Here is a 26,082-nt window from a genome sequence, read left to right as displayed (position 1 = left end):
AAGAAAATTAAAGTAAATGATATTTAAAAAACCAAACCAAACAAACAAACCAAAAGAAAAAGAAAAGAAAACAAAAAAAGGCTGGCTTGTCAGGGGTTGGGGACAAAGAAGGCTCCGGTGTGTGTACTTACATAGAGGTCAGCACCGTAAAATCCGTCCTGGTAAACCACACTGCAGAAAATCCACACAAAAACAAAACAAAACAAAAAAACAAAACAAAACAAAAAAAAAACAAACAAAAAACAAAAGAACAGAAAACACATTCCGGTTATTGAGGACGGCAGCATGCACATGCGTTTTACACAGGCAGGTGATGTATGAATCCACAACCTGGGCTTTTGGCAGGAGCAAATCAGCAAGAGAACGTGTGTGCGCACGCACGGCTCCAAGTCATCTTCCATGGCATGCAAAGAGGGAAGGGGTGGGCAGAAGGGGAGACAGTATGCAAAGGAGAGACGGAGGGGAACCACCATCTTGTACAGTAAATATTGACTCAAAAAGATCAGATGTCCTGAAGAGAGACACAAGGGTTTAGAAACCTTCACTCTGGTTATTCTCCTGGAATTATTTTAGTTACACCCTAAAACACATGGAAACATTGGCTTCATGAAGTGGGCTTGTGAAATTGAGGAGCCCTTCACAGAAGGCATCCCACCTGTGTCAGGAAGTGTGGTTCAGAGACTTGTGCCTGATTACATTTTTCAGGCTTCACAGGGCTGCATGACTTTTGTTTCTGACATCCATACATCACCTGCTTTTACCCTGCACATTAGACATGCGATAAGATTTGGCTGATCACACAAGCATGCAAAGTATTATTATTCAGCATCTTAAAGAACTGATGCAACACCTCAGGAAAACAAGTCAATCAATTCTGATCAAAGTAAACACAGAGAAATGTAATTGAAAAGAAAAAACCAAAAATACCCACAATGCATTGCTTTCACAAGCAGAGATAATGAGCTAAAAAGGTTAGGTGACTGGTCCGAGATCCGAAAATTGAAAGGTGCAGTGGGAGTCCCTGGTAGTAATTACTTATTCCATAGCAGAGAGGAGCAACTGGAAAGGTTTCCATGGGATGGTGCTTTTTCTGCTTTAAGCCATAGTTTTGTTTCTCTCAGAACTTCAAGCACAAAAACTGTTAAACAGAGCCTGGGGTACCCAAATAACTGCTCTTACCAGAGCATTCACTAGCATTAGACTACACAGCTCACTCTGGGACAGGGGTTGGGGAAGGATGAGGAAGGAAGAGAGGGGATGCCCCCCACCCATTTGAGTTCAGCATGTGCTTCACATACTGAGGAATTTCCTCCATTTTTGTCCTCTGAAGAACTCCACACAAACTCACTCAAGGCTTTAAAATGCATTAACCCCACCATCTGTGATGCTCATGGATCTGATGTGCATGACTTACCCATAGCATTAAGAAAAAAGAAGGTATGGAACACTAGCTATTCTTTTGACTATCATATTTTACTCATCAGATGGAATGTGAAATGCTGCCAAGAGCCTGCCACCCTCAGACACCCACCTATTGTAAGGACACACACACAAAAAAAGCCCAGCAGATCTTGCCAAAATTCTGCATGCTATTACTAAAAAAATAAAACAAAATTAAACAAAAAAATCTTGCAGTGTTAGCTACTGCTTGAATAATTTAGTCTTGCTGCCTTCCCCAGGAAAAGTACACTCCATTCCCAATGGACAAAGTTACTGTAGTCTCCAAGAGCGCTGGGAGCAGGTATGAAGATAGAGACCCTTGTTAGAGCAAGAGGGGAGCCACTTCAGCAGGGAGAAGCAGGCCATAAGATCATGTTTGTTGAAGCTAAATTTTTACAACCACATAACAAAGAGTTTGGCTCCTGGGGCAGTGACTTACATTGCTGGGTTCTCTATCTAGGACCAGGAGTGTTTTAGCAGTGATACTCCACCTGCTCCTGCAGGAAAGGCAAACGCATGACAGAGGAAGTGACTTGGTTTATGAACAGGTTAGCAGTTTCAACAGTTATTCCAAACACAGTCAGTTGGATGAACATAAGCATTACCACATTGGATCAGGCCACTATTTCTATCAGCAAGGATGCTAGCTTCAGCTCTCCAGAGAAAACTGCAAGGAACACTAATAACAGGTAAAAGTAAGACTCCCTGGATCCAAACACCCAAACACACGTGAATCCTCCATCTCTGCTTTAGTTAGGATTTGACTGACATCAACTTCCAGGGCTGATATTTAGCAAGGTTTATTTAAATGGTAGAATATCCACATTTGTGATTCTTAATGCTAGCAAAACCAGAGAATTCCTTCATCTGAGAACCACATTCCAGTTATGTAGCTTGACCAGAAGTATAAAACAGTCTGGCAGCCAGTCAAATCTTGGTGCAATCTGTGAAAAGCCTACTAGCTGTGCTAAAACACATCCAAGGGAAAAAGAAACAGGCTGGTTTTGTAAAGTAGCCAGCATATCATTTAGGTGTACCAACAGCTGACTGTTGTGTTGGAAAAGGAGTGAAAAAAACCCCTTCAAACCCTCAAAGCTGTCTGCTGCCCTGTATCTAGTCTTCTATCTACTATGGCTTCAAATCAGCGAATCTCATCTACATTTACACTCCTAGACAAAATTACTCTTTACTATGGCAAGTCTATTCCTCATACAGGTACTTAATGACCATGCACAAGTCAATGACTAACCTATAGTCTGAGAAATAAAATTTATCAAGCTTGTTTAACTTTTAGAGTTTTATAGTAGGTGAGATTTTTTTCAGACTGTCTGGGTTCTTTTAGCCTTTGTTATTTGTTAGCATTCTCATTTAAAAAGCATGGCTGCTACAAATCAGGGCAATATTCCAGTACAGTTTTTACTTGTGCTTTATATCAGAGGTTATAATGTCGCCTTATTTCTACCAAGTAGCACCTCAGTTAAAACTGAAGATTGCATTAGTGCTCAAAGTCAGGTTTAGGTGACTATCTAACTCACCTACAATAGTCTAAGCAGTTGCTTTCTGAGGTATCAAAACCCTTCTCTGGATAAACAACCATGGCCATGCATAAGTATGGGCATTCCACATATGCATTAGCAAATCTTGAGTTCTTGAAATAAATATTAAAACTATTAGGAGCTATGATTTCTTGCACCTTCCTCTGGTTTAGCATTTGACACTGTCAAAACTTACTCTAACCTGGATGGTGCTCAGGTCTGATCCAGTATGGCAATACCAATGAGCTTTTATTAATCTACATTCTGTATTTTTTAAATTCTGCTAAGCTCTCAAATGCAGTGACACCATTACGTTTTGTAACTTAAACACCACTGAGGTTTGGGAAAACCAATTCCTTCTATCAGGTTTGAGTTAACCTGCAGCTTACTTTACTGTCTTCTTCCACATTACTCACTATGTCTTGGTCATTCATGTTGCTGACTGATCTTATGGTGTCATCTTTCCACTGGCCAGGAAGAAAGAAACCGATGGAGGGCAGGATGTCAGGAACGTGTGCCTGTCCCTGACCCCGTGGAGGTCAACAGTGCCCACACGGAGTGGCGGCTGTCCTACAGGTTACTGCAACATGGGATTGTATAGCACATTTTGTATTATTCCATTAGGAATCCAATTTGTTCTACAAAGTATCTTGCAGAGACTCAGACTATGACGACAAAAAACACCAGTAGTAGTTAATTACATCCCACTTCTTGGGACTAGGGATAGTTCTGGGACTCTGTGAATCTGCCTTGCTTACTGGTGCCCTGTAAATGTTTACTAGGTAGTATGCTGCCCATGAAGACACGGGATCAGTCAGCAGGGTCAGAAAAATTCAGTGTAACACCAGTAAACACAGACATGAGACAGTATTTGGAAGGGCTAATCATTGGAGCCTAGCCCATATTTCAAATGAAAATAAACCTTTTACATGGGACTCAGGCTGGATTTACATAAAAGACAAGGTCTTCCCAGTGCCCCACTCATGACAGCCTCTGGCTAGGAACACTCTAGCTGTTACTCCCAGGAATGAAAAGCACATTCCCCCTCCCTGGTGCAAATATTTCATATTCTGCTACATGGTAGCACTTAGCTCAGTTTTGCTGCTTTGTTTCACTGTGGAGCACTCCCCAGTAAAACTGGACTGGGCCATTTTTAGAGCAATAGACAGACAAGTTGCAGGTCAGAGGCTATGGTTAGAGGATAGAGAATGTAAACTAGGAGTGGTGGCAAAAAAGTGGATTTGAAAACCCAGAACAAACACTCTGTTCAGAAGACCAATATTTAGAGAGGTTTCATTTAAAGTCTTCTGGTGAATTAAATACAAACATTGCCAAATTTGCCAAAGAGCAAAGCTAGACAAATACACGAGCACTGCAGCTTGCTTCCTGGAGCTCCACTTTAAGTATCAGACTAGACTCTAACAGGGTCACAGTAGCTCTCATCACCTAATCTACTACAGAAGGTATTGTGAACTTATCCAGTAAGATGAGGCCAGCTCCCTGCACTGATGTGTATGGATTCCACTTTCCTTCTTAATAAAAGATTTATGATTTTTTTTTCTTCCCTTTTGGGCCTAGTGTAAAGGAAAAGAAGGGTCAGTCCACATCTCTGTGCTGGAGGATTCGTTTCTACTCCTGTTCTTTCTGAGAACATTGCCTGAAAAACATGGCAAGTAGAACTCGAGACAATATGATTAAAGCATCCTCAAAATCAGACACAAAACAAAAAAAAAAAAGACAGTTTGGAAGGGATTTGCTGATTTATCTGTCATTCCACCACATTTAAACAAACCAACAAAAACCCAAACCAAAACTCACATACAGACCTAGTTCCCTCTGCTTTTAAATAGCAGAATACTCCTTTGTAACAGCATTTTTTGCACTGCATTACTAGTGAAAATCTGAGGGCAAAGAATGCTAAGGCCACACATTGGCCATTGCTTCATTGCGTTATCATTCTCTCTACATCCCAAATGCTCCCCAGCTTTAAATTAATGGACTTGATTAATCTTTGTTTTAAACCTTTTTAAACCGTCTCCAACAAAGAAAGCAAATCCATTGTGGGTAACTGGCTCTTCTATGTCCTACTGCCAGATGGTGAGGCATGAAGGTAATGGATAATATTCCTCATTCCTGAATATGGAAACACAAATGGAGTACAAAGAGCAGAACCTTTTCAGGAATTTTAGATCTTCTCTTTGTGTCCTTCTCAGCAGCACTATAACATATTGGGTCAATGGATGACAAATACCATATACGGACAAATTGAGAAATTATGAGAAGGAACCCATCAGCACTTTAAGCTGTTGCAATTACTGACAATTGTTTAAGTCAAGAACTTACACAGAAAAATTTAGATTTGCCCCCTCTGGATGCCATCATGTGCAGAATGCTCTGGCACTAGTAAGATCTTGACTCTCACCATCCAGACAATTTTAGGGTTTTTTGTTAACCGATTAGCTATTTGACACGGTTGTGCAGAGCACTCTGCTCTTGTGACCAGTGCTTACCCTGGGTAGGCAGGGATGGCTGTGGGAGGTACTGCCCGTACTGCCCCGTACACTGTCCTTCCTCGGCCCCTCAGATGGGCACCCCGAAATGCGGCGGCTGTGGTGGCTGCAGTTGGATAGGGGAAGCCTGGAACTGTGAAGATAGACAAGATGGAAGGTGAAAAGGATACAAGCTCTGCCCCAGAGAACAACCACCTGCTCCAAACAAAGTGACACAACAGCTCCACAGCGGTGGGACATTTGGCATCAATCCTGCAGAAGGACATGCTTATAACCCAGCAAGCATCCCGTACATACTTCCTGCTACACCATGGCCTTTGGGAGGAGAAGGGTTGCAGACAGGTTTGGCATGCAAGAGGTTAATGTTTCGGCATGCCTTACCCACCCCAAACAGGGCTCAAATCCCCCCACCTTTCAATACTGCCATGCAGTCTGGTTAGAGTCTGAGAAGCATGGGGAGCTACTATCAATACAGCACGCAGTTCTTCCAAAACTGCAGAGGCTCTTTAAAATAATTTGTCAAGAGGCCCTTAAAGTCGACCAACTTACATCAGTCTCTTCCCTCCTTTCCCCTCCCACTCTTTGCCACCCAATCCTCTGTATGTTCATTTTAAAGCCTGAAAGACAAGATAGCCCATATAATAGCAGCAGAAGTTTCCCATAAAGTGCCAGTTTACTGAGAGCCCACCTTCATCTAACAAGTGTGACCAATAACTGGCACCACATAAAGCAATGCCTCTATTATTATGCTTTAAACTGAAGTAAACTGGCTCGTGATGAAACTTTGTAAAACCTCAGAGGCATCTGCAAACACATCATAAACAGATACTGAGAGGGAATGAGTCCCAGGGCACAAACCCAACCCAGCAAGCATGACACTAGGGGCCCTGCAGACCCGTGGTTCAGCAGCTTGTATAATATGTACTTTAGGGATTTGTCCATTTGGTTTCTTCCATTTCAATACAGGGAGGGGAGCAAGGGAATGGCCTATTCCTCACACACACACCCCCCCCCTCATTCTGCAGCCTCCTTGTCGTTCAGAAGGACCCATTCAGCAGTACAGCAAGACACTGCAGATGAACGAGTTACAGCAACTGCACACTATAGTTTGACTCAAGGTAAACTCATTCCCAGCATGACCCATCCTTTCAAGTATATATTATACAGACTGGAGAGAAGAAGGGTAACGGGTCATCATTAATTCAAGCACAGTAACAGTACAGGGGCTATCGAGGGCTACTTACTGATTAAAGGAATGTAAGTGTTAATACCCCCCCTTCCTGACAGGGGCACTGCGGCGTCATTGCCCAGCGAGACATCTGCTTGAAAGCTGGACGCTAATTTAATTAAAAAAAGAATAAAAAACAAAACAAAACAAAACAAAAAAAACACAAAAAGGTTAAAAAGAAACAGCAGATTAAGAACATAAAACAAACACCACTGCAGTTAAATGGCAGAAGTGGAAGTGTCTACTTAAGCTCTACCTGCATATAACTCAGGGCCGTACACCGCTCCAACCACAGGACTCAACTTCCAACCTGAAACAACAAAGACTGCAGTGAATGCCAAAATCTACACCAAGAGAGGGAATGGGCAGCGTGGGTAGGGGGAATGGTCTCTTGCATGCGCCCCAGCTTCACATGCACAGCTCTTTCCAATTTCTGCTTTGCCTCAAACCCCCTTGGTGTAGATGAAGGCCAACTGCCCTTTCCTAATGTCAAGCTCTAGGTCCAGGTCACTGTATCGGAGGGAACAGCAAAACATCAGCTGATCCGCAGCAGGCAGAGGCACTGCTGTGGGAATGCCAACTACCTTATATGCGTATTTGTCATGAGCACCATGAGAGCAGGCATTCCCTGTAGGAGCCTTGCTGCCAGCTCCTCCCTACTTTCACTGGGAACACTGCAGATGCAAGCCCTCTCTAAAAGCCACCGGCCCAGACTGTCATCACAGACAAGTCAAATTATAGCTCGAATTCTCAAAACACCCTTCTGTCTTGTCTGCTAGAGATCTGCTAAAAAGCAAGAGTATCTGAATTTCCTCATTAACTGCATTATGCAACTACAGTTCATAAAAAATCATTCTATTCATCTCACACTTTCTCCTCACTGTTATCTTCCTTCTTTATGCTGCTTTTCAGGTGAAAGCGTTCACAGAGAAATTATTTCAATATAATCTGGATAATTGGCAAGAACTGCAAATCATCAAGATAAAACCTACAAGAGAATAGGGCTTTAAGAAGTATGGGTATGAGTTGGTACATATTTCTAGCCACATCTAGAAACCTATCTGTCTTTACCCCCTCCATCTCTCTAATGGGGGAGAAAAGAGATATAAAGCTAACAATGTGATCTGGGTTGGCTTCCACAAAGCATTCCTTTCAGGAAAGATCTCAGCTGTTCAGCTAGCAATCACAGAGGCATTTTTATTTAAATAAATCTATACACTTCCTCTGTCTTGGAGCCCTGGTGCACTTGCTGAACTTTTATATGAACAACTCTGTGAACTGCAGCCCATCAACACCACCCCTTCACCTGCTGGCAGAGTATCAATGACAGATGCAGTACAGGCTCCCTCTGCAAGTACAGGCACACTGCTGCTGCACTGGTCACCTTGATGGCAAAATACTCCAATGGTGGCAACAAGAGGACTGTCAACTCTTAAATTTAATAACAGTTGTACAACCATACTTGGCAGTACTCCTTAAGCCTGCTCTAATACTAAATTTCTTTGCATAGCTTTAAAGGTGGCTTTAAACTGCTGGCTGCAAAAGCAAAATATTCTTGTATGTTATCACTTTTACAAGTAAGCCAAGTTTCGTTACCAAACAGTCACGTGCATGACATTTTCTGCCCTTGTTTTCAGGACAATATACCATGGATACCTTGCCTTTTGCTACAAAATCTCCTAGTTCCTTCCAGGTACTGCGAGACCCAGAATCTCAAGCCTTTTGCTTGGCTATGTTTCCCCAGCTCTGTATCCAAGGTAAGATTTACTTGCAAGGGACCACTCAGTAAGTTGGCAGAAGAGCAACATAAAAAATTTTTATCATCTGAGTCTTACTTTGTAATCAAAACAGATCGTCACACCAGCTACTACCGCTATGCAGCTTCCTGCCTTGATGAAACTGTTTGGGAACATTTTCACACTGAAAAGAACTTTGCTGCTTGTTTCAGGACGAAGACTCAGATTCAAAATCTTTATCAAAGCAGCATTCAGTTCTACTGGAAGAATGACTTTTTATGCTATATATTCCTATGAAGTAAAATGATTTCACAGAGAAGCACAAGATATCCCAATGAAACAGGATTCCTCACTACCCAAACAACTTGGTCTCTCTATGTTTAGGTTCACTGGAAAATTCACATAACACAAGCAGTCTGAAACAAAAAGCAAGCAAACAAGCAGTGCAAAGGCTCCGTTTTGCTGGTTGCTTGGGGTCAGCTGTACTTTTACAGATAGAACCTAAACTGAGCTATCTTAAGTTATTAAGCTATTTACTTAGATTAAGCATCTTAAATTATGTTTCTGCATTCATATTTAGGTATCTACATGATGGCAGTGAGACACAGGAGTATTGCACATCCCACCATACAGAATCAGCTTGCAGTAGTAGGGCAGGCAACCCATTGGTCCTTGGTACCTTCACCATCTTAGCCACACGGGGCATGTCCCTACTTCTCTCTGTCCCCACTTCTCCATCTGGAAAATGGTATTCCTCCACAAACAGTTTTGGGTTATACTGAATGGTATAATGATACAAAATAGAGTTTGTGAGGTTTTATTAGTTCCTTTTGGTCCTGAGGAGAAGTCATGACTTTTATCTTTCTTCAAACGTTTGAGCTCATCACTAGTACAAACAGTCTCTCTTACCATTTGCATAAGGTGTGACCATCTTCTTATTGGTCATCACTCTCGCAGTGGCATTGTTAACCTAAAAGTAAGAAAGGGGAGGGGGAGGAGAGGGAAGGAAGCACAGAACGTTAGGGAAAATGGTGAAAAACTCTCAGATATCACACACACACACACTATACTTCTCTGAGCAAAAAAAAATTAAACAGCTAATTTTACATGAATGTAATCTTTAAATTACTTTTAACAGTTGCCATTTAATTATAAAAGTTACAGCTAAACATGGCATTTTAAAATTATGCATTAAACAAAAGGCCAACGAGAGTAAAGTGCAGATTCTCCACCACCCTGCCATCCCTAGGCATGGGATTATTTACAGCTCAGTGATCAAAAAAACAAAACCCTAAATGCTTTGTCTGGGTTCTCTTAGAGAGGCAGGAATAATTTCTGCAGCCCAGGGCAGGGGAACTGAACCAGGTGATGCACAAGCTGACTTGTTTCTCAAGCTCACCGCTGGAATTGGGGCTCAGCAGGTGACTGGCAGGACACTTGGGTAGAAAAAGGTAGCCTGGAGTCCCTCAGCATTTGATTTGAACTTCCAAGGCTCGAGGAAATCTCTGGAACATCACCAACTCTTTAAATGATCTACTTTCACCAATTTACACCCACCATATTCAGATCTTTTTCCAGATAACTTTTTCCTTGTCACAAATCTCATGGGATAAAAAGAATACATAGCAGCAGACCTGGATCATTTTTGGGTTTACTGTGCCCTCCACCCTCTTTACAGAGCTCTGCACAGTTCCAAGCGGTTTGACTGCTCAAGCAAGTGGGGTGTTACTGCAGAGATGGTGCTGATAAAGAAAAGATGGACTAGATTGGAAGCCAAGTTACTGCAGCCCCGTGTCAGCCTCAAAGCTCTTGCAAGGAGGGTGAAGTCTTTATGGATCATCAATAATTTATTAAAACGCATGCCCAATGGGAATGGATAGGCCAGGGTGAAGAAGAAAAAAAAAAAGATACAAAAATAGAAGCTGCCTCAGGCCCTTGAGATGTATGGATGGTGGGCGTACACAGGGTGGGGAGTTCAGAGCTACATTTTACTCTTGTTTCAGACCCAAAACAATAGAAACATTACACATTTAAAAAAGAAAGAATGGGAAACAACAATGATGAGACTGAGAGCATGCAGTTAAACACACACAGATAAAAAAAAAAAGAAAGAAAAAAAACACACCACAATTGATTCAGAGGGTGGGGAGGGGAGGAGTGAGGGGATAGGGTCTCACAGACAATCATTAGATGGAGCAAGTGCCTGAAATCAGCTGCTACAGCAAAGTGCAACACAAGCACTTAAAGGAAAAATTGCCAGAACCAATCAGAAACCACCACTCAGCAAAGAGACTAACAGCTGCATTTAACTTAGTAAAGAAATAAACTGGGGAGGGGGCAGAAAGAAAAAGAGAAAAACAATAACAGCTACAAACAAGTCTCAGATAGAAAGAGCAGCAGAAAGAAGGGGCAGGAGAGAGAGAAGAGGATATGGGTGCATTAATAAAAACCAGCCAAACTGGAGTTCAGTAACTCTGAGTAAGATGTGCAAGGGGAAATCACCATGAAGTCAGTAATCAAACAGCTCAGACTGCTACAAAACAATATGTACATCCAAAGTCCAGGCGGCATTACTCAACAGCATTGAAAATAAAAGGGGGAATAGGGGAAGGAGGTGGGTGGGGACAACAAGTCAAATCACATTTCATAGTGTTAATGTGAGATGGCAGATGGATTTTTTCTTTCTTAATTTTTTGTTTTGTAATTTTAAGAAAAATTTAAAAAAAAAAAAAAGAAAAAGCTTCTTCTCTAGCACTTTTGTTTCACTTACCGCCAACTCGTACCATCGCCAGCATTGTGTATAGTTACCATGGAAAGAGTGAGTCAAGTGAAGGGCCCTAAACGCTAAACCATCGGAAAGGGAAATAAAAAAACAAAACAAAACAGGAAAAAAAAAAGGCAAAATATGCAGACATCTTACTCAAAAACGGCGGCTTTTTTGTTTCAATATTTGTACTTTTTGGTTTGTGTTTGTTTTTTTTAAAGAAAGAAGGAGAGAGGGATGATGCCAGTTAGCCTTCAACACAGTGGAACACCAAACTGGTCAACACCACACATGCCCAACATATGGCCATGATGGGCAGCCAACATTAACCCTTCCCTCCCCAGTGGCGAGAGCTAGCAGACTTTTAGGATTAGCTTTCACCAAACCTATTCTTGACCATTGGCAGATCAAGAAACCAGCAGTGTATACAGCACAGCCCACTTGGGGCTGCTGCCCCATGTGTCCCCACCCCTCCCACAGGCATCATCTCACACTTGCATGGAGGAGAACTGGCCTCAGAGGAAAGAGAGGATACTGGCTGGCCCCCTGCTTTCTTTTTTGGACACAGTTAGAAGTTGGACAGTACTCTTTCAGTAAGTTTTGTTCAGGCCTGGTACCAGGAAATCGGAGCCTTGCAAACTGAAGCAAAGGAAAAATCAAGACAGCAGAAGGGCAAAAACTTGGAGTGTGTGGGAATAAAACTTAATAAAAGAAGAAAGAAAAGGAAAAAAATACCCAAAACAACAATAAAAATATTCTGTAAAGGGCGTAAACTTCTATACATTTCAGTGCAGGGAGGTGAAGGACACAGACACAAACACACACGCACACACGAGACTGGGATCCAAATGTGAAATAAGTGAGGCAAGACACAAAAAGAAATCAAAAGAATAAATATAAAGAAGAAATTGAATTACTGAAGACATGCACCTCGATTTTACGGCCCTCTACCACGGTGCCGTGTAATTTCTCCCTGGCCCTGTCTGCATCAGCACTATTCTCGAAAGTTACGAACCCGAATCCCTGCATGCAGCGGGAGAAGGGGGGAAAACATGCACATCGTTATATATTGAAATACTGATCTCTAGGTAAATAGAGAAAAAATATCACAGTATGAAATCGACATCAGCACAACTCAGCAATAACCTCCTAGAGTCACATTGTTGGTTCATGCATGTTTCATAAATGAAAGAAATTAAAATCAATAAAAAAGAAACTGTAATCATAATAAGAATAATAAGAGTAATTAAAATAAAAGAAAACATAAAAGCAATTGAGGCCAGACCAAAAAAGAAGTACGAAGTTACTCGAGACAATTTTTCATTTTGATTTGGTTTGGTTTTTTGTTTAAAAACACTAAACCCTGCTCTGACATAGGCAAGCTGGGTAAGCCCAAGTAGGGCTTCTCTCCCCTCTTAATGAACACACAAATTTTGTAGGACCCCTGTCCACCCCAGACATAGTACAAGACATCAACACTGAACAGCACATTTTTCTTGAGAAACTGCTATGAGAGTGAGCAGCGATCCAAGTTTGTGCCTGGCACCAGGAATTCTGCAAAGCTTTGGGCAAATTAAACACTGAACCTTACTTTTCCCACCTGCAAATGGAGACAGTAACAATTACCTACCTTAGAACACTGTTGAAAGGAAGGGCTCTTTGTAAAGCATCCCTTGTAAGCTCTTCAGGGCACAGCTCATGCCTACTCCTAAGCCTGTAACCTCCCCAATGATACATGGGGCCCCGAAAGTAAGCAAGGCTTCTAGGTGGCACCATAAAATAAGCATATTCATTCTGAAGATTTAGAGTATAGCATACTGTAGTTATAGAATACTCTTATCTCTGAGTACTGTGGTGGACTTGACTGTAAATCTAAACACCTAAATACTGATTCATTGGTCAAGGCAGGTTTTGTGTGACACTGCTGACCCTCAGCTACCTCTCCCTGCTACCCATCTTACTCAGCTGTGTTCTGAGATGACAACCTCTGCGCTGTGGATAGCAGCGGATCTCTGCCTAGTTAGAATACAAAATTTCCAGAAAAATCGACATGCCCTGCTTGGAGCAACCACAAAGGCCCAAGGACTGCCAAAATGCCACTTGAGTTAGACAAATTCAGGTTTACCACACCCATGAAGACACAAGCAACACATGCCTGTTCTACACACGCTCATGCTGCTGCCAGCTCATGCAGTGATATAACAGGGCAGGATAAGAGACCATGTTTCTTTCCATAGAGCTGAGTGCACTGACATTAAGAGAGAGCCAACATGACAAAATGAATTAGGATTTTAACTAGGAGCAAATGGCATCTTAATACAGACAACTGTGATGAGATACTCTTCATGCCATTAGAGAGAGTGGACCCAAACAAAAAGCATTGTTGCATTCTGCTTTCAGGACATTTTAACAACAGCAATAACTGGCTCCTGTGGCTTGGTATAAAGCAAATATGTACAGAGAGTAATCTCCACTGGCTCCAGTACCCTCAGGAGCAGAACAACAAAGCTTATATTTGATGCAATAGAAACTCCCTCCCAATGTTAACTGAAGAGTGAGGTGATGAGAGTGATCTACAGCTATGCTTGTCAGGGAAGGGGCATGTTAGCCAGGCAACCTCCTTCATGCACCTTGGGATCAGTATGTATTTGGACTGGACAGCCCAAAAAACAGATAGCATCTTGATTTCTAAGCATTGTTAGCAATAAGACACAAGCAAGCCATTATTCTTCAAGTGCTTTTTAAAGGTCTTTACAATACTAATCTGAACAGCCCAAGCTGTTTAAGTGACAAGCTTTTACCATCCACAGCTAGGTTTCCAGCCCAAAACTGCCACAAATTTGTAAAATACAGGGTGGTGGTTGTTTTTTTCTTGAGGGGGAAGGTTTACTTTTTTTTCCTCTCCCCTAAACAGCAATAATAAAGGATCTTAGCCAGTACTGCAATGCTGAGATCAACAAAAGCGCTCCTTTGGGCTCCAACCCAATAATCTAAAGCTTCAGATAATTTAATTTCTCCAGCTATAAATAAAGAGCTATATAAATAACAAACTGATGCCTCTTTCAGAACAGCATAGAAATTCCTTGTTTAAATGAATCAAAAATCAGAGCTACAAGACATAGGGGCTAATAAAACAGCCCAACTGCATATAACTCTCAGATATGTTGCAGAGAACTGAGGGAGTGCAGGGGCTGTAAGAGCACAGCTGATTATGAAGGAATAGGGTACTGTGCCTGCTTTCAAGAGCCCCTACAGAGAAAGGTAAGCCTGAGAAAATAGCAACACCTTTCCCTTGGGTTCTGTAAAATGGGGAAAAACCACCCTTTAAAGGTTGGGGGAGGAGGGGAGGTAAAGACTGCAACAGGAATCTCTATTTCCCTCTTCTCTTTTTGCATTAAAATTTCTGTTTGTTCTAGACAAGCCTGTGGAGAACAAATGAAATTTATGTCTTCAGTGATGATGTGAACTGAAAGCTGGAGTGCAGATGGAAAGTAATTCTTTAGACATTAATCTGTGCAGGCTAGAACCAAACTAAGACTATTTTAATTCACATCTGTTTGCAATTAGTAAAGTCTGTATGGGATTTTTAAAAACTTCGTTAACATTAAATATCTTTAAACTGAGTAGGAATTTTCAGTATTTTTATTAAGTTAACTCAAGGAAGCATACAATCCACATGCAGACTATTTGAATATAATTAACAATGTGAATTAAACCAGAATTAATCTGATTCAGAACAACATAACTAATTAACCATATTTTATTGACAGATCAGCCCTTAGCTTGTGCAACTCTTTGTTGCGCACCATTTAATGTCAATGCTGAATTAATACTTTACGTAGTTGACTATGGCAGCTAGTATTTGTGTCCACTTGGTCATATTAATGCATCTCTTAGACATTCAAATTTTCATCAGGAAAAACAGGCAAGCCACACTTGACATTTTTGTTATTTCTAAGTTTAAAAACTTGCAATTAGATATATATATATATATACACACACACACATTTTTGAAGTGGGAGAGAAAAAATAACATATATATATTTTTTATTCCTTCTCACAGATGACCTGTAAAGAATAGGGATTAATTTGTACCTAAATACATATGCAACAAACAGTTTTCAGTTTTCCCTCAGCAAGGTTGTCTTGACCTTGGGAAAAAAAAAAAAAAGAAACAAAGCAAGAGAAAAAATAGATGGGGCAGGTATCCAATATTTACCAGTTTAGCTTTATAGGAGGTACTGGATTGCTCCATGGTAATAGGTATGGAGCCAGAGGAAGGAAAGATCCTAGATGAAAATAATACTTAGGTTTTCTAAAATTTAGATTATACACATAGTTTGAGTTTAATAATGTTGTTACGATAACAAGGCTGAAATTTTCAACAATTCCTCCCCACCAGCAACTGCCACGAACTTCTCCCATGCAGAAAATAAGTTTAACCCAGTGAACACTACATTCCAATAAACGTTTTTAGGAGTGGTGAGAAGTTTGCAGTACCAGACTAACCCCTTTTTACCCAAAGGTTTATTGAAAGGGCCTGAAGAGACCGAGTAACTGTCACCCTTTTAGTCTGGCCTCAGATTCTGCAATAAATAACAAGCAACATGATGAGCAGTGAAAAAAATAATAAATGTATATATATATATATAGTATTTGAACGTTTCCATCTCTGAAGAATGAGAAAGAAAATTTACCATGTAACCGTAAAGGGAGAAATCAAAACCAGACGGTTCTCCTGGGTGTGGCCAGAACACAGAAATTAAACAAAAAACAACAACAAAAATAAAATAAAGTAAAATAAAAAAGAAATAAAACCAAAGAAAACTAAACAGAGCCCCTTGAAATCCATGCATTGTTAACCCTTCACTTGTCATGGAGTTTAGACCAGTCACCTCAGCAGCAGCGTCTTTGCCTTGTACCACTGGAGCATGCAGCCAGCAACCAGCCTTGCTGTTATCTGCTGCTGTGCTTGTTTCTAACCAAGTTTTTTCTTTTTTTTCCCCCCTTATTTCAATATTAAACTTTTAGAAGTCTGAAAAAATTGCCAAAGAGGCAGCAATTTAGGCTACCTGTTTCCAAGGCATTTGGAAAGAGTAGGAGGTTTTCAGCTATAATCCACCTGAGATGAGCAGGACTGAATGCACCGACAGCAACACAGCACAAAACCCAGAAACAAATTATTGAAGTCACACACACAAATGCACCCTTCAAGTTGGTGAAAACATCTGTGTAAACCAAGCTGCCACCATTTCAGCAGCTCTTCCAGCTCCTCCCAGCCCCCATGCCACACTCTGCATTAAGGCACAAACACATGTAGAACCTGTCCGTGTACCTGGGCAATCTGGTGAGTCAGATGCAGAAATTACCTTGACTAAAAAAAATGTAAGTGTATCATCAACCTGCAGGGCTATTTTTAAGCTCTGTCATTTCGACAATCCAGCTTGAGCTGCTCCACTGCCAATCCCTGCTGCAAAACAGCAGAGGGGGCAGAGGCCAGCAGCGAGGACCAGAAGCCCAGCCTGACCTGCTGGGCAGCAAGAGCCTGGGGTTTCAGAGCAGCTCCAGCCAGCTCAGGACAGGGACTTCACAGCCCCAGTCATCCCCAGGTGTGTGCTGCTCCTCCACCCCCCCTTCAACTGATAATGGATCTCACTGCATGGTCTGTGAGTTCAACAGGCTGAACTGACTGAAGACAAGCTCATTCCTCTCCCTGCTGCATCAGTGTCTTGCTAATTTAGCACCTAGATCTAGCTCCCTACATAGTGAAATGAGCACTGCTGGAGAAGCACTCCCACAGAAGCAGTAGATCAGCTTATACTATGAAACCATAAACTTCAGCCTGAAATTCAAGTTTCAATACATCCGTTCAGTGTATGGACTAATTGATCTCTTCAGTTCAGTACTGCAAACTTCAAGGCATGAAACCACTGAACTTGGATAAAGGGACACTGGTCATGTCCTCCTTCATGACACTGGCACCCTAAAGGGATTTGGTGACTTGAGAAAGTGATGCTAGTCACCAGTACTTAATTTGTTTTTAAACCTCATTGTATTAATAACATTGTTTGTAATTCAGGTTCAACTGATGAAATCTGAACAAAAATCATAAAATGAATTAAAATGAAAACAAGACTTCTAATTCATTTTATGTAATAAGGGGCTTTCCACTGAATGAAAACTAGGTCCAGAACAAGAGTGCCTCAACTCAAAGCACTTAATCCATTTAAAGTAGAAATAAATGCACGTGCAAACTTACAATCTTTAAGGCACCATTATCAAATCCTAGTCACATTCTTATCTTAATCTACAGTTAACTGCAAATTTAAAAATCCACACAACTTCCACAGAAGTTTTTATTTAGCATAGGTTTACTTACATAAATCCAAACACCAACAGATGCTATTTCTCTCACAACCCACTACACAACTAATTTTTAAAACAATTATGAAGCACTTCTAGGCACTATAGTCCTATACAAGAACTTGGAGATCTGGGTCTCCCAAGTGGAAATCAGTGAGGGACATAAAACTTACAGTATCCTGAAACCATGAGCTCCTCTGCACTAATATGAACTCTTACTACTTAAAAAGTTACAAACAACCCCAAAAACCACCAAAACCCACTCCCTATTCAGCCAAGATTTTGCAGTGTGCTTAGGTACTCCTGGTCTCTGAATGTCATTGAGGGCACATCTTGGAATGCCACACGGTACACAGCTGGTGAGTAAAGAGCTTGGATTCCCTTCCCCTGCAGTTTTACAAATGCCACAGGGTACTCATTACACAGGCAGACTGCATTAATTCTGCAAATATGTCCACTTGTTCGATTCAGCACAATAGTGGCAAAATACGCATCTAGAGGATGCATCTCCACTAACAAAAGGAGCAGGAATCCTCTCGACTTCCTCTGGAGGTGTTTTATTCACGGTTCAGTGAAGTGCATGGTAAACTGCAACCATGGGCAGAATGCTATTTAAAGGCACTTATACCAGTCAGAGCTTGAAATGTAATGGTAAACAGGATAAATGAAACAAACAGCTAGTTTCCTGGAAGCAAGCAAAAAAAGCCAAATACATCAAGGGAAGACTGACGTCATTCTATTAAACAAGAAGAAAACAAAACGTAACTCAAGGAATGTTTAAAGTTTTTATCTTGTTTCTCACACAGAGAGAAGCAGTAGCAGTGTGAGGTCTACCAGTGCCCACATATTCCTACTAAACAGACTGAATCTGGGAAGAAAGCGAATTACAAAATAATAATTCATAATACTTTGACAGAAGAATCAGCAAAACTCATTAACTGCCTCCTACACTGCTGTGATAGAGAAAGTCAACAAATAAAATTTCTGAAAGAACCTGAGGTGAGAGGTGGCTGTGATGGACACACCCAGCTCTCTCTTTGGTCACCAAACTCTAAGTACACCGAGATCCTGAAGATGCAGCCAGTTTGACTGATCTTCCCCAGGCTGTCCAAGAAAACTGTCTGGTCATCTCAGGTGGATTCAAAACAAAGAATGCTACCTGATCATTTCCTCCAGTCCCTCCTACTGACCAGCACTGGAGCGATCCCAGTAGAGCTCTCCTGCCACAGCTTGGCAGGGACAAAGCGCTGCTCAACCCCATTGCACACTGGCTGGGGGCAAACCCAGGGCAGTTTGCGATTTACCACTGTACCTTTAAAATATTTACAAAACATATACACGAAACACTCTACAACCCTTAGGAACCCAGGGAAGGGAAGGGAGCATTGAGAACACAGCACAAGGCAGGCAGCAGGAGCATCTGCTTTCGGATTCCCAAGAGAGAGGAGGAGGAGGAGAAGAAGAGAGAGAGGTTTCATATCATTAGATTAGAATGGAAACCACAGGGCAGGAAAATGCATTCAGATTTTTTTTCCTAAGGTGTAGGAAGAACCCAAGAGTGAGTGAGTGGCCTCCAGAAAGATCCATTTCCTTTGCTTCACCATCAGATCACCAAACTGTTGTTTTTCCGTTATAATGTGAATACCAGGTGCTTCGTGCAGCTACACCCCACTCAAACACTGGGGCCTCCCATTTTCATGCTAAGCAGGAAGAATCTTGCATTCTTTTTAAAAGAGGAATTATTTTGGGTGAGAAGGATGCAAAGATACCATGAAATAACTCTTTGGCTGTTTTCTCATTCTGTTCAGATTCTGGACATCCCTCAGTACAGGCTACTAGTTTTGTAACTGCTTTTTGCTGTGAGATGACAAAAAAAGCAGTAGAAAACTGCATGGTTAATAAAGACTAGAAGAACATTTCTCTTTTCTTTTTTTTTTTTCCAAATATTTATTAAGGGTTCAGGCTAACATTCATCAAGGAACTCTTCAGCAATAATTTTTGTTTTAACTGAAAACCAGAAGCCTTGGGCTTTAGCAACAGCACAAGAAGGTACTTTCATAGTCATAAATCAAGTCTTCACAGAAAAGCCTTCAAAGTCAATGTTGCCTAGAAGGGAAAGGGCAGCCGTGGGCGTTTAATACACAGGGCTGTATGGATGGGAGAGAGAGCGAAGTTCATGTGTGAAAAGGAAAACACTGCTCTGGAAAGCACAGGCAGTGGGATATGAAGAACATTTTGCCAGGCCAGTTATTTTTGTTCTTTCTTTTGCAATTATATCTGAACAAGTAGGGATTTGATAGAGGCCAGAGGCTATGCTCAAAACCAAATAATAATGACTAAAATCAAGAGTAATTCACAGGTAGCTTTAGCCTATAAATATCAAAAGAACAGCAGAGAGCAGAATAAATATTTACAAATTCAGCACAGCTGAATGTTTTGGTAAAGCATATAGATTTTTAACCATGCAGGGAAGTAAAACTCTAACTAAATCATATAGACATTTACTTGTTCAGACTGTCTTGTTAAAAAACAAAACAAGAGAAAACCATGGTATTAAGCAGAAACAGAGGATGAGGGGAAAGGGCTAAAACTCATGTCTTTTGTATACAGATCAATGGCTTTCTGGTTTCCAGATAATACAGGACTGAAGAATTTCAGAATGCATCTTGGGCAACATGGGTGGAAATTTGCAGAAGGGTCTGAACGTGAACATACCCCAGAATATATGCTGAAGCAAAGAGGCCACCATAAAACCTGTGGACCTCAAATCCAAGCAAAAGGCATAGACTCTAAACCGAAACTGCTTAGCTGAATTGCAACTTCAAAACCTTTTGTGTGCATGCACACATGTGCACACACGTGTGTGTGAGGAGGAGGGAAATTTTGTTTTAATTGAAAATGGGAATCTTAGCATTGATTAAGTCAAGCAGAGTATAGACATGCACTGTGCAAGCTTCCCCCATAGAGCTTTGGCAATGCACCTCGCTCCTGACCTGCAAAACTCCCTGCTATTCCAGTGCTGAACCTCCTGGGCAGAGAGAGAATCACAGCAATTTGTCATTGTGGTGATACTGGTTACGTGATGAGAACCAATTGCCAATTAGGACAGAGATCACTGAATCTCTCTGCAGCTGACCTGAGCAACATTTGAAATCTCATCTCCAGAGATATAAATTGCCATTAACCCTCAACAAAACTTGCCTCTTAACATATCTGTAAGAAGAAAATAGGAGTGTGAATGCAAATTCTGTGTGTGTGTGTGTGTGTGTAGGGGGGGGTGTTCCACATGGGGCAGGACAAGTGGAATGAGGATGCTAATATTAAAGCACCAAATATCTCAAACATGAAAGGTCCGTATCTCAGAAGTGCTAAGTAAGTCTGCAAAACAGAGTATGTAAAATCCTTTCACATATGAGATATGACAGTTTTTCTACTGAAGCATTTTAATGCAATGAAAATGGCAGGGATGGGAGTGAGTTTAGCTTTTGTTCTTACAGTCTCCCACCACACAAAGCTGTTGTACCTTATCCTCACAGGGCAGCCATTGCCAATGCAATGGGAATGGGTCGATATGAAGGCTCAGCTGACTGAGTCCCTGTTTGTTCAAAAGGCTGGAGAACCTGATCCCACAGACATGAGCATCTCTGAGCATTTGTACATGCTGCCCAGAAACGACCATGCTCAGAGTCTCAAGTCAGAGGGAACAGGAGACAGTCCCCAAAATAGCTTTTCCCTTCCCCCATCACTCTAATTCCTGCTGATCTCTACAGAATATGTTCTCTAGGCAATGAACTGCCTTTTACTCTGCAATCAAAACAAGAGAAGCGGGTACAGAAACAGGACTTACCTTCGAGCCACGCTCATTAAAGATTATCTCTACATCAAGGATTTTGCCGAATTGCTGCAGAGACAAAGAAAAAGAAGAAAAAAAACCATTTGTTTTTGGCAGTACATTTTTCCTACCTTTTGCAGGGGCTGGCTTAGTGCAAGAAGGTACATGAGAATATTTCCATTTCTAGCATACAGGCAAAGGCATAAAATTCCAGTGACGTGACCCAGTTCTCCTGGGTTAAGACATGCAGATTGTCATGGTCACAAACTCCACGTTTTCTCATAGAAGTCTAAAGGAAGAAAAACAATCCCCAGAAGAGTTTTGGGGGTTTTAGGAAGCTCATCTCTCCCCCGTTAATCTAAACAATTCTTCTTTCCCTCATTCTACTATTTCACCTAAGACATGGTTCTATGAGTTAATCTCAGATATCCAACAACATTTCTCACATATAATTTAACATTTCAGCTTCCTCCTGAAGTGGCTATCACAAAGAGAAACCTAAAAGTGATGTTTCTCTGGAAGGAATAGTAACATAAGACTCTCAGCCTCAGGGAATTCAAACACTAAAGCTTCTTTCCTTCCCTTTATTTTCCAAAGCTCCAAGCCTTCAAAAGAATTTATGGCAGATTCAGAAACCATGAAAATGGAAAATTCCCAACAGTTTGTTTTTCAGAAAAAGATCATTCAACTTCAACCTGTGACATATAGTAGGTGGTCAACAACCTATGCAAGCGTATCACACGTAATAGAATTCTGACCTCTGCCTCAGGCTGGAGACCCCAAGGACAGCTCTGCGCTGAAAGGGTTCCAAAGAGCTCCCTATTTAGCACAGGAAGAAATCTACCACCTCTGTGGAACCATGTATGGATTACATCTTTCACCTTGCTACGAACTTATTAAAATATTTTATTGAAGCAGTCAGACTCAAAACAGTAGCCTAGAAGTAAAAGTATCACCACTTCAATGGAGGCTAACAATGCTCTGTCTTCCAGAAGTGTCAATGCTCTATTTCCAAACTGGATGTCTGCTCTCTAGAAAGACAGGTTGAGATGTAGTTTTTAGTAGTGTGTATATGGAGTAGTCTTCATTTTAGAGACACATACTGTACTCAGACAAATGCTACATCAGTTTTTCCTATCCCATTATTTAGGAAAGCTTCTATCAACATGGTTTTGATTTTAAGTTTGATAGCAAATGAAGGAAGGCTCAACAAGAAAATAAAGAATGTTTTCACAGTCAAAAAAGATGATGAAAACAGGGTCTAGGCACTGGGACACTCTCCCCTTCGCCCAGCATTCTTAAAATAGTATTTGCCTTTTTTTTCTTTTTTTTTTTTTTAATTTAACAGTTGCATTCAGAGTCAAATGGGTAAAATACTCATTCTGTGGGTGCCCCTCTCAAAAGGCTTCTGGCCAGATTTGAAAACCTGGAATATTTACAGCAGAGAGCCATGATGGCTGAGGAGAGGCTCTGAATATGTTAAGCAACAAGAAGTTGCTGAGTCCCTTGAACAAGTATTCCACAACTGTATGCAAGCAAACAAAACACTTCCAACAATTTAAGCTATAGTTTCTGTCTGCTCGCCTTCTCCATTCTTAAAAAGGAGATCTTGGTTCACAGATGTTGTTTTTACTGTTCTATTGTTTAAGGACAATACTTGATCCTCTATTCATCCCAAGAACAATTGATTTCACAACATCCTACTGTTACACACGTTTGAATAATGCTAATGTAAACATGCATCTTCCTTGAAACCTCAGCATCTTAGGCTTGATCCATGCTGGTTCCTCTTTTGACCGATTCTCTGCCAATCACAGCTAAAACACATTTTCTATTTCTATCCCACGCTTGGTGTGGGCTTGTCAATAAAGGAGATTAACTGTTGATTGCTTTTTGTTGTCTTTGTTGCATACAGCTTTGGTACTGCCATGAAAGGAATCAGTCATGATTGTCATGATTGCTTTCTTGGTAGACTGTCTCAGCATCGTTACATGACTGGGGCTGAACCAATTCAGCAGCTTGTGGCTGCTGAAGGGCTGTCCCTGATCCTTTGTCCTTCCTCATCTGGTCTCACCAGCCTTCCAGAGCTGGCCTCAGTTTTCATTCTCACCTGCAGATAAGCTGATACAGCTCAGCAATGCTGTGAAAACCTAGCCCAAGAAAAGGAAAACATACAAAGATTTTGACAATTTACTGAGCTGAAGTGGCTTGAAGGGTCAGTGAGCATTACAGCTCAAAGAATCAAAAGGGAGAGGAAAGCAGCACACCCTGCCCAAGAGCAGGATCTGTCCCCTGCCAGATCAGCTCAGCTGCCTAGCCTTGCCACACACACTGAAACAGCCAGGCTCTCAATAAATGCAAATGCCAAAATTATTTTCAAAATCTTAAAAGCCATAAGAAATCACCATCTTCTACCTCATTAGAATCATCTTGAAAGAGAACAAACTGTGTGCGGCTTCTGGTGCACAATTAGGCCGTGCCATCCTCCCCTTTCTGCACAGCTGGCTGGGCCTGGATCCTCAGGCATTGCTGCCAGCCCTGCTGGGCTGAGCTCCCTGTGCAGGGCTTCCACACCAACGGGAACCCTGTCCTGTCCTGTGCGTTTAACTTCTCGTGGCTGACAGAATGCTGGCGCTGACACTGCTTGCAGAGGTCTGACCTAGCTGTACAAGAGGTGGCATGGCCCTCCCGGCATATGAGATGATGGAGGTACATCGTTTCCTAGATTATAGAATTAAGAGCCTGTGGTCGCAGCAAGCACAGGCTTGACATCTACTGCATGGGTTACATCCATCCATGCAAACTGCCCCAATCTCTTTTCCACCTGGGAGTTGTGGGTGTTTGAAGAGGCAAGAGGGAAGGACCTCCTTGGGAGAGAAGAGCAGAGACAACGGGGGCTGACTGCTGAATGGAGGTTTGCTGGGGAGGGGTTTCCTGCTCCATGAAATTCCCTGAAGGAAAGCAGAACTGTGAGGCAGAAGGACGTGTGCTGGGCTCTTCAAGGCTCTGCTGCAGCCACTGCCACAGCTCCTAACACGAGGTCTCTTGTCCCCACTGCTGCAATGGTTACAGCAGGTCCCAGCACTGGAAGGCACTTTTTTTTGGTAGCATGCCAGAATTTTCCTGAAGAATGAAAGCAGGAAAAAAAGAACTAGTTCATTTTAACAGTTTATAACTCCTTCAAAGCTGAATCTAATTTAGTGGCACATAAAAAGGCACTTTGTTCCTCGATGGTGCTTCGCCTACCAAATGTCAACAGTCTATTGCAAACAATCGAAGTTTTAAGAGCTCCTTAGTGAAAGGTCACAATTTTTGTATGGGAAATGCTAGGCCATCTAAATACAAGAGTCAACACCAAGTGTCTTCATAATAATTTTTTTTAAATTATGTATATGCAGGCATGTTTGTATTTTTCGAAAGACATAGGGACTTGCCAAATAAAACAAGTCCCATGCTTAAGTCATCCATTAGAGAGGACTAACTCTCTAATCTCTAACCTTGAAGACATGAATCACTGAGCTCAATGATTACCAAGAACTTCTACTTAGAATTCTGCACAGCCTCTGGAGAAGGTATCGCAGGACTACCTGTCTCCAATGCTCCCCACCATGATTTAGAAAGCTTAGTATGCAACCAAAAGGCCAGCATTCCTCACCACGTCAGGTCGTGCAAGAAGTCACCTCCATGAATTGCTCACACATACACATGCTATTCCAGTCATGCCGCAGCAAAGGAGCTCTAGAATCTTGTTTTACCTTACTGGTCTCTTCCCTGGAATGAACTTGACAAGCTTTCAGTTATTTTTAGTAAAGCAGGTAAATGAGAATCAGACCCTCTACAATGGTAGCAGGGAGTGTTGGAAGTAACAGTTTTTAAGAGGCATAAAGATACAAACAGACAGGAGTTATGACCAGAAACTAATCTTCTTGCTTGAATACAATCTACCTTATCATAAATGCAAAGGCATTGTGCAAGGAAAGAGATGCGTGCTATGTGTTTCTTTTCACACAGATGTCATGAAGGCAACAGATTTTCCCAGCTGAGGCCACAGCTACATTAAAAATAATAAATTTGAGAGCTCTGGCACCAGACAGCTTTTGTCTTCCAAGGCACTGACAATTTGGTAGGGCCCTTCCTATATGCTCTGTTCCAGCTGGCCCTGACTAGAGCTTTCAAAATCAGCTCCAAAATGTGCCAGACAAATAACTTAATCCTAAAGATGCAAACAACACGGACTACGAGGCAAATTCTCCAGAAACGATGGAACAACAAAAGATAATGAGACATCATGTGACAGCCTTATCCCTACAAGAGAACTCTATATGTCCAAGCAGTTTCACCAGCCCTACAAAATTCACTAAGACATGAGTCCAGTGAGCTATCTAAACTTCAAAGATGTCAACCAGTCCATTCTTAAAGATGGTGAACATTCAAAATAGCCAAGAAACTGACATCCTGTGCAGGAAACCATGAAGTACATGAGCAGAGTATTTTATAAGCAGGATAGACCCATGCTACAGAGAGAGTCCTTTCCCTAGGTCCCAGCTCCATGGGATATACTTTCAGCTGAGCACAAATGGCTTTATCATACTGTGTATTAGTCAGTTCTTAGTTATGGCAGCATGGGGTCTGCCAGAAGTACACTGTCAGCACACCAACTTCCTCACCCAAAGC

At 41.6% G+C, this 26,082-nt stretch overlaps 1 protein-coding gene across 25 annotated transcripts in view; it reads right to left on the bottom strand.

Annotated features, from left to right (window-relative positions):
- RBFOX2 (RNA binding fox-1 homolog 2) overlaps positions 1–26,082 on the bottom strand; it is a 171,084-nt gene that overhangs the window by 15,942 nt on the left and 129,060 nt on the right. For 11 of the 25 annotated variants that reach the window (XM_038154572.1, XM_038154574.1, XM_038154575.1 and 8 more), the window contains 6 exons: positions 21,424–21,477; positions 12,144–12,236; positions 9,359–9,419; positions 6,970–7,023; positions 6,730–6,822; positions 5,486–5,618 (listed from right to left, as the gene is read on the bottom strand). In XM_038154572.1, coding sequence (XP_038010500.1) covers positions 5,486–5,618; positions 6,730–6,822; positions 6,970–7,023; positions 9,359–9,419; positions 12,144–12,236; positions 21,424–21,477 — 488 coding nt within the window. Of the gene's footprint in view, positions 1–131; positions 172–5,485; positions 5,619–6,034; positions 6,103–6,729; positions 6,823–6,969; positions 7,024–9,358; positions 9,420–12,143; positions 12,237–21,423; positions 21,478–26,082 lie in introns of all 25 variants that reach the window. The other 14 variants (XR_005259044.1, XM_038154573.1, XM_038154580.1 and 11 more) reach the window with 5 other exon arrangements.

Source organism: Motacilla alba, chromosome 1A (assembly GCF_015832195.1).
Source record: "Motacilla alba alba isolate MOTALB_02 chromosome 1A, Motacilla_alba_V1.0_pri, whole genome shotgun sequence".
NCBI lineage: Eukaryota > Metazoa > Chordata > Aves > Passeriformes > Motacillidae > Motacilla > Motacilla alba.
The sequence above is the reverse complement of the archived record's forward strand: the minus strand, read 5'-3'. Positions and strand labels throughout refer to the sequence as shown.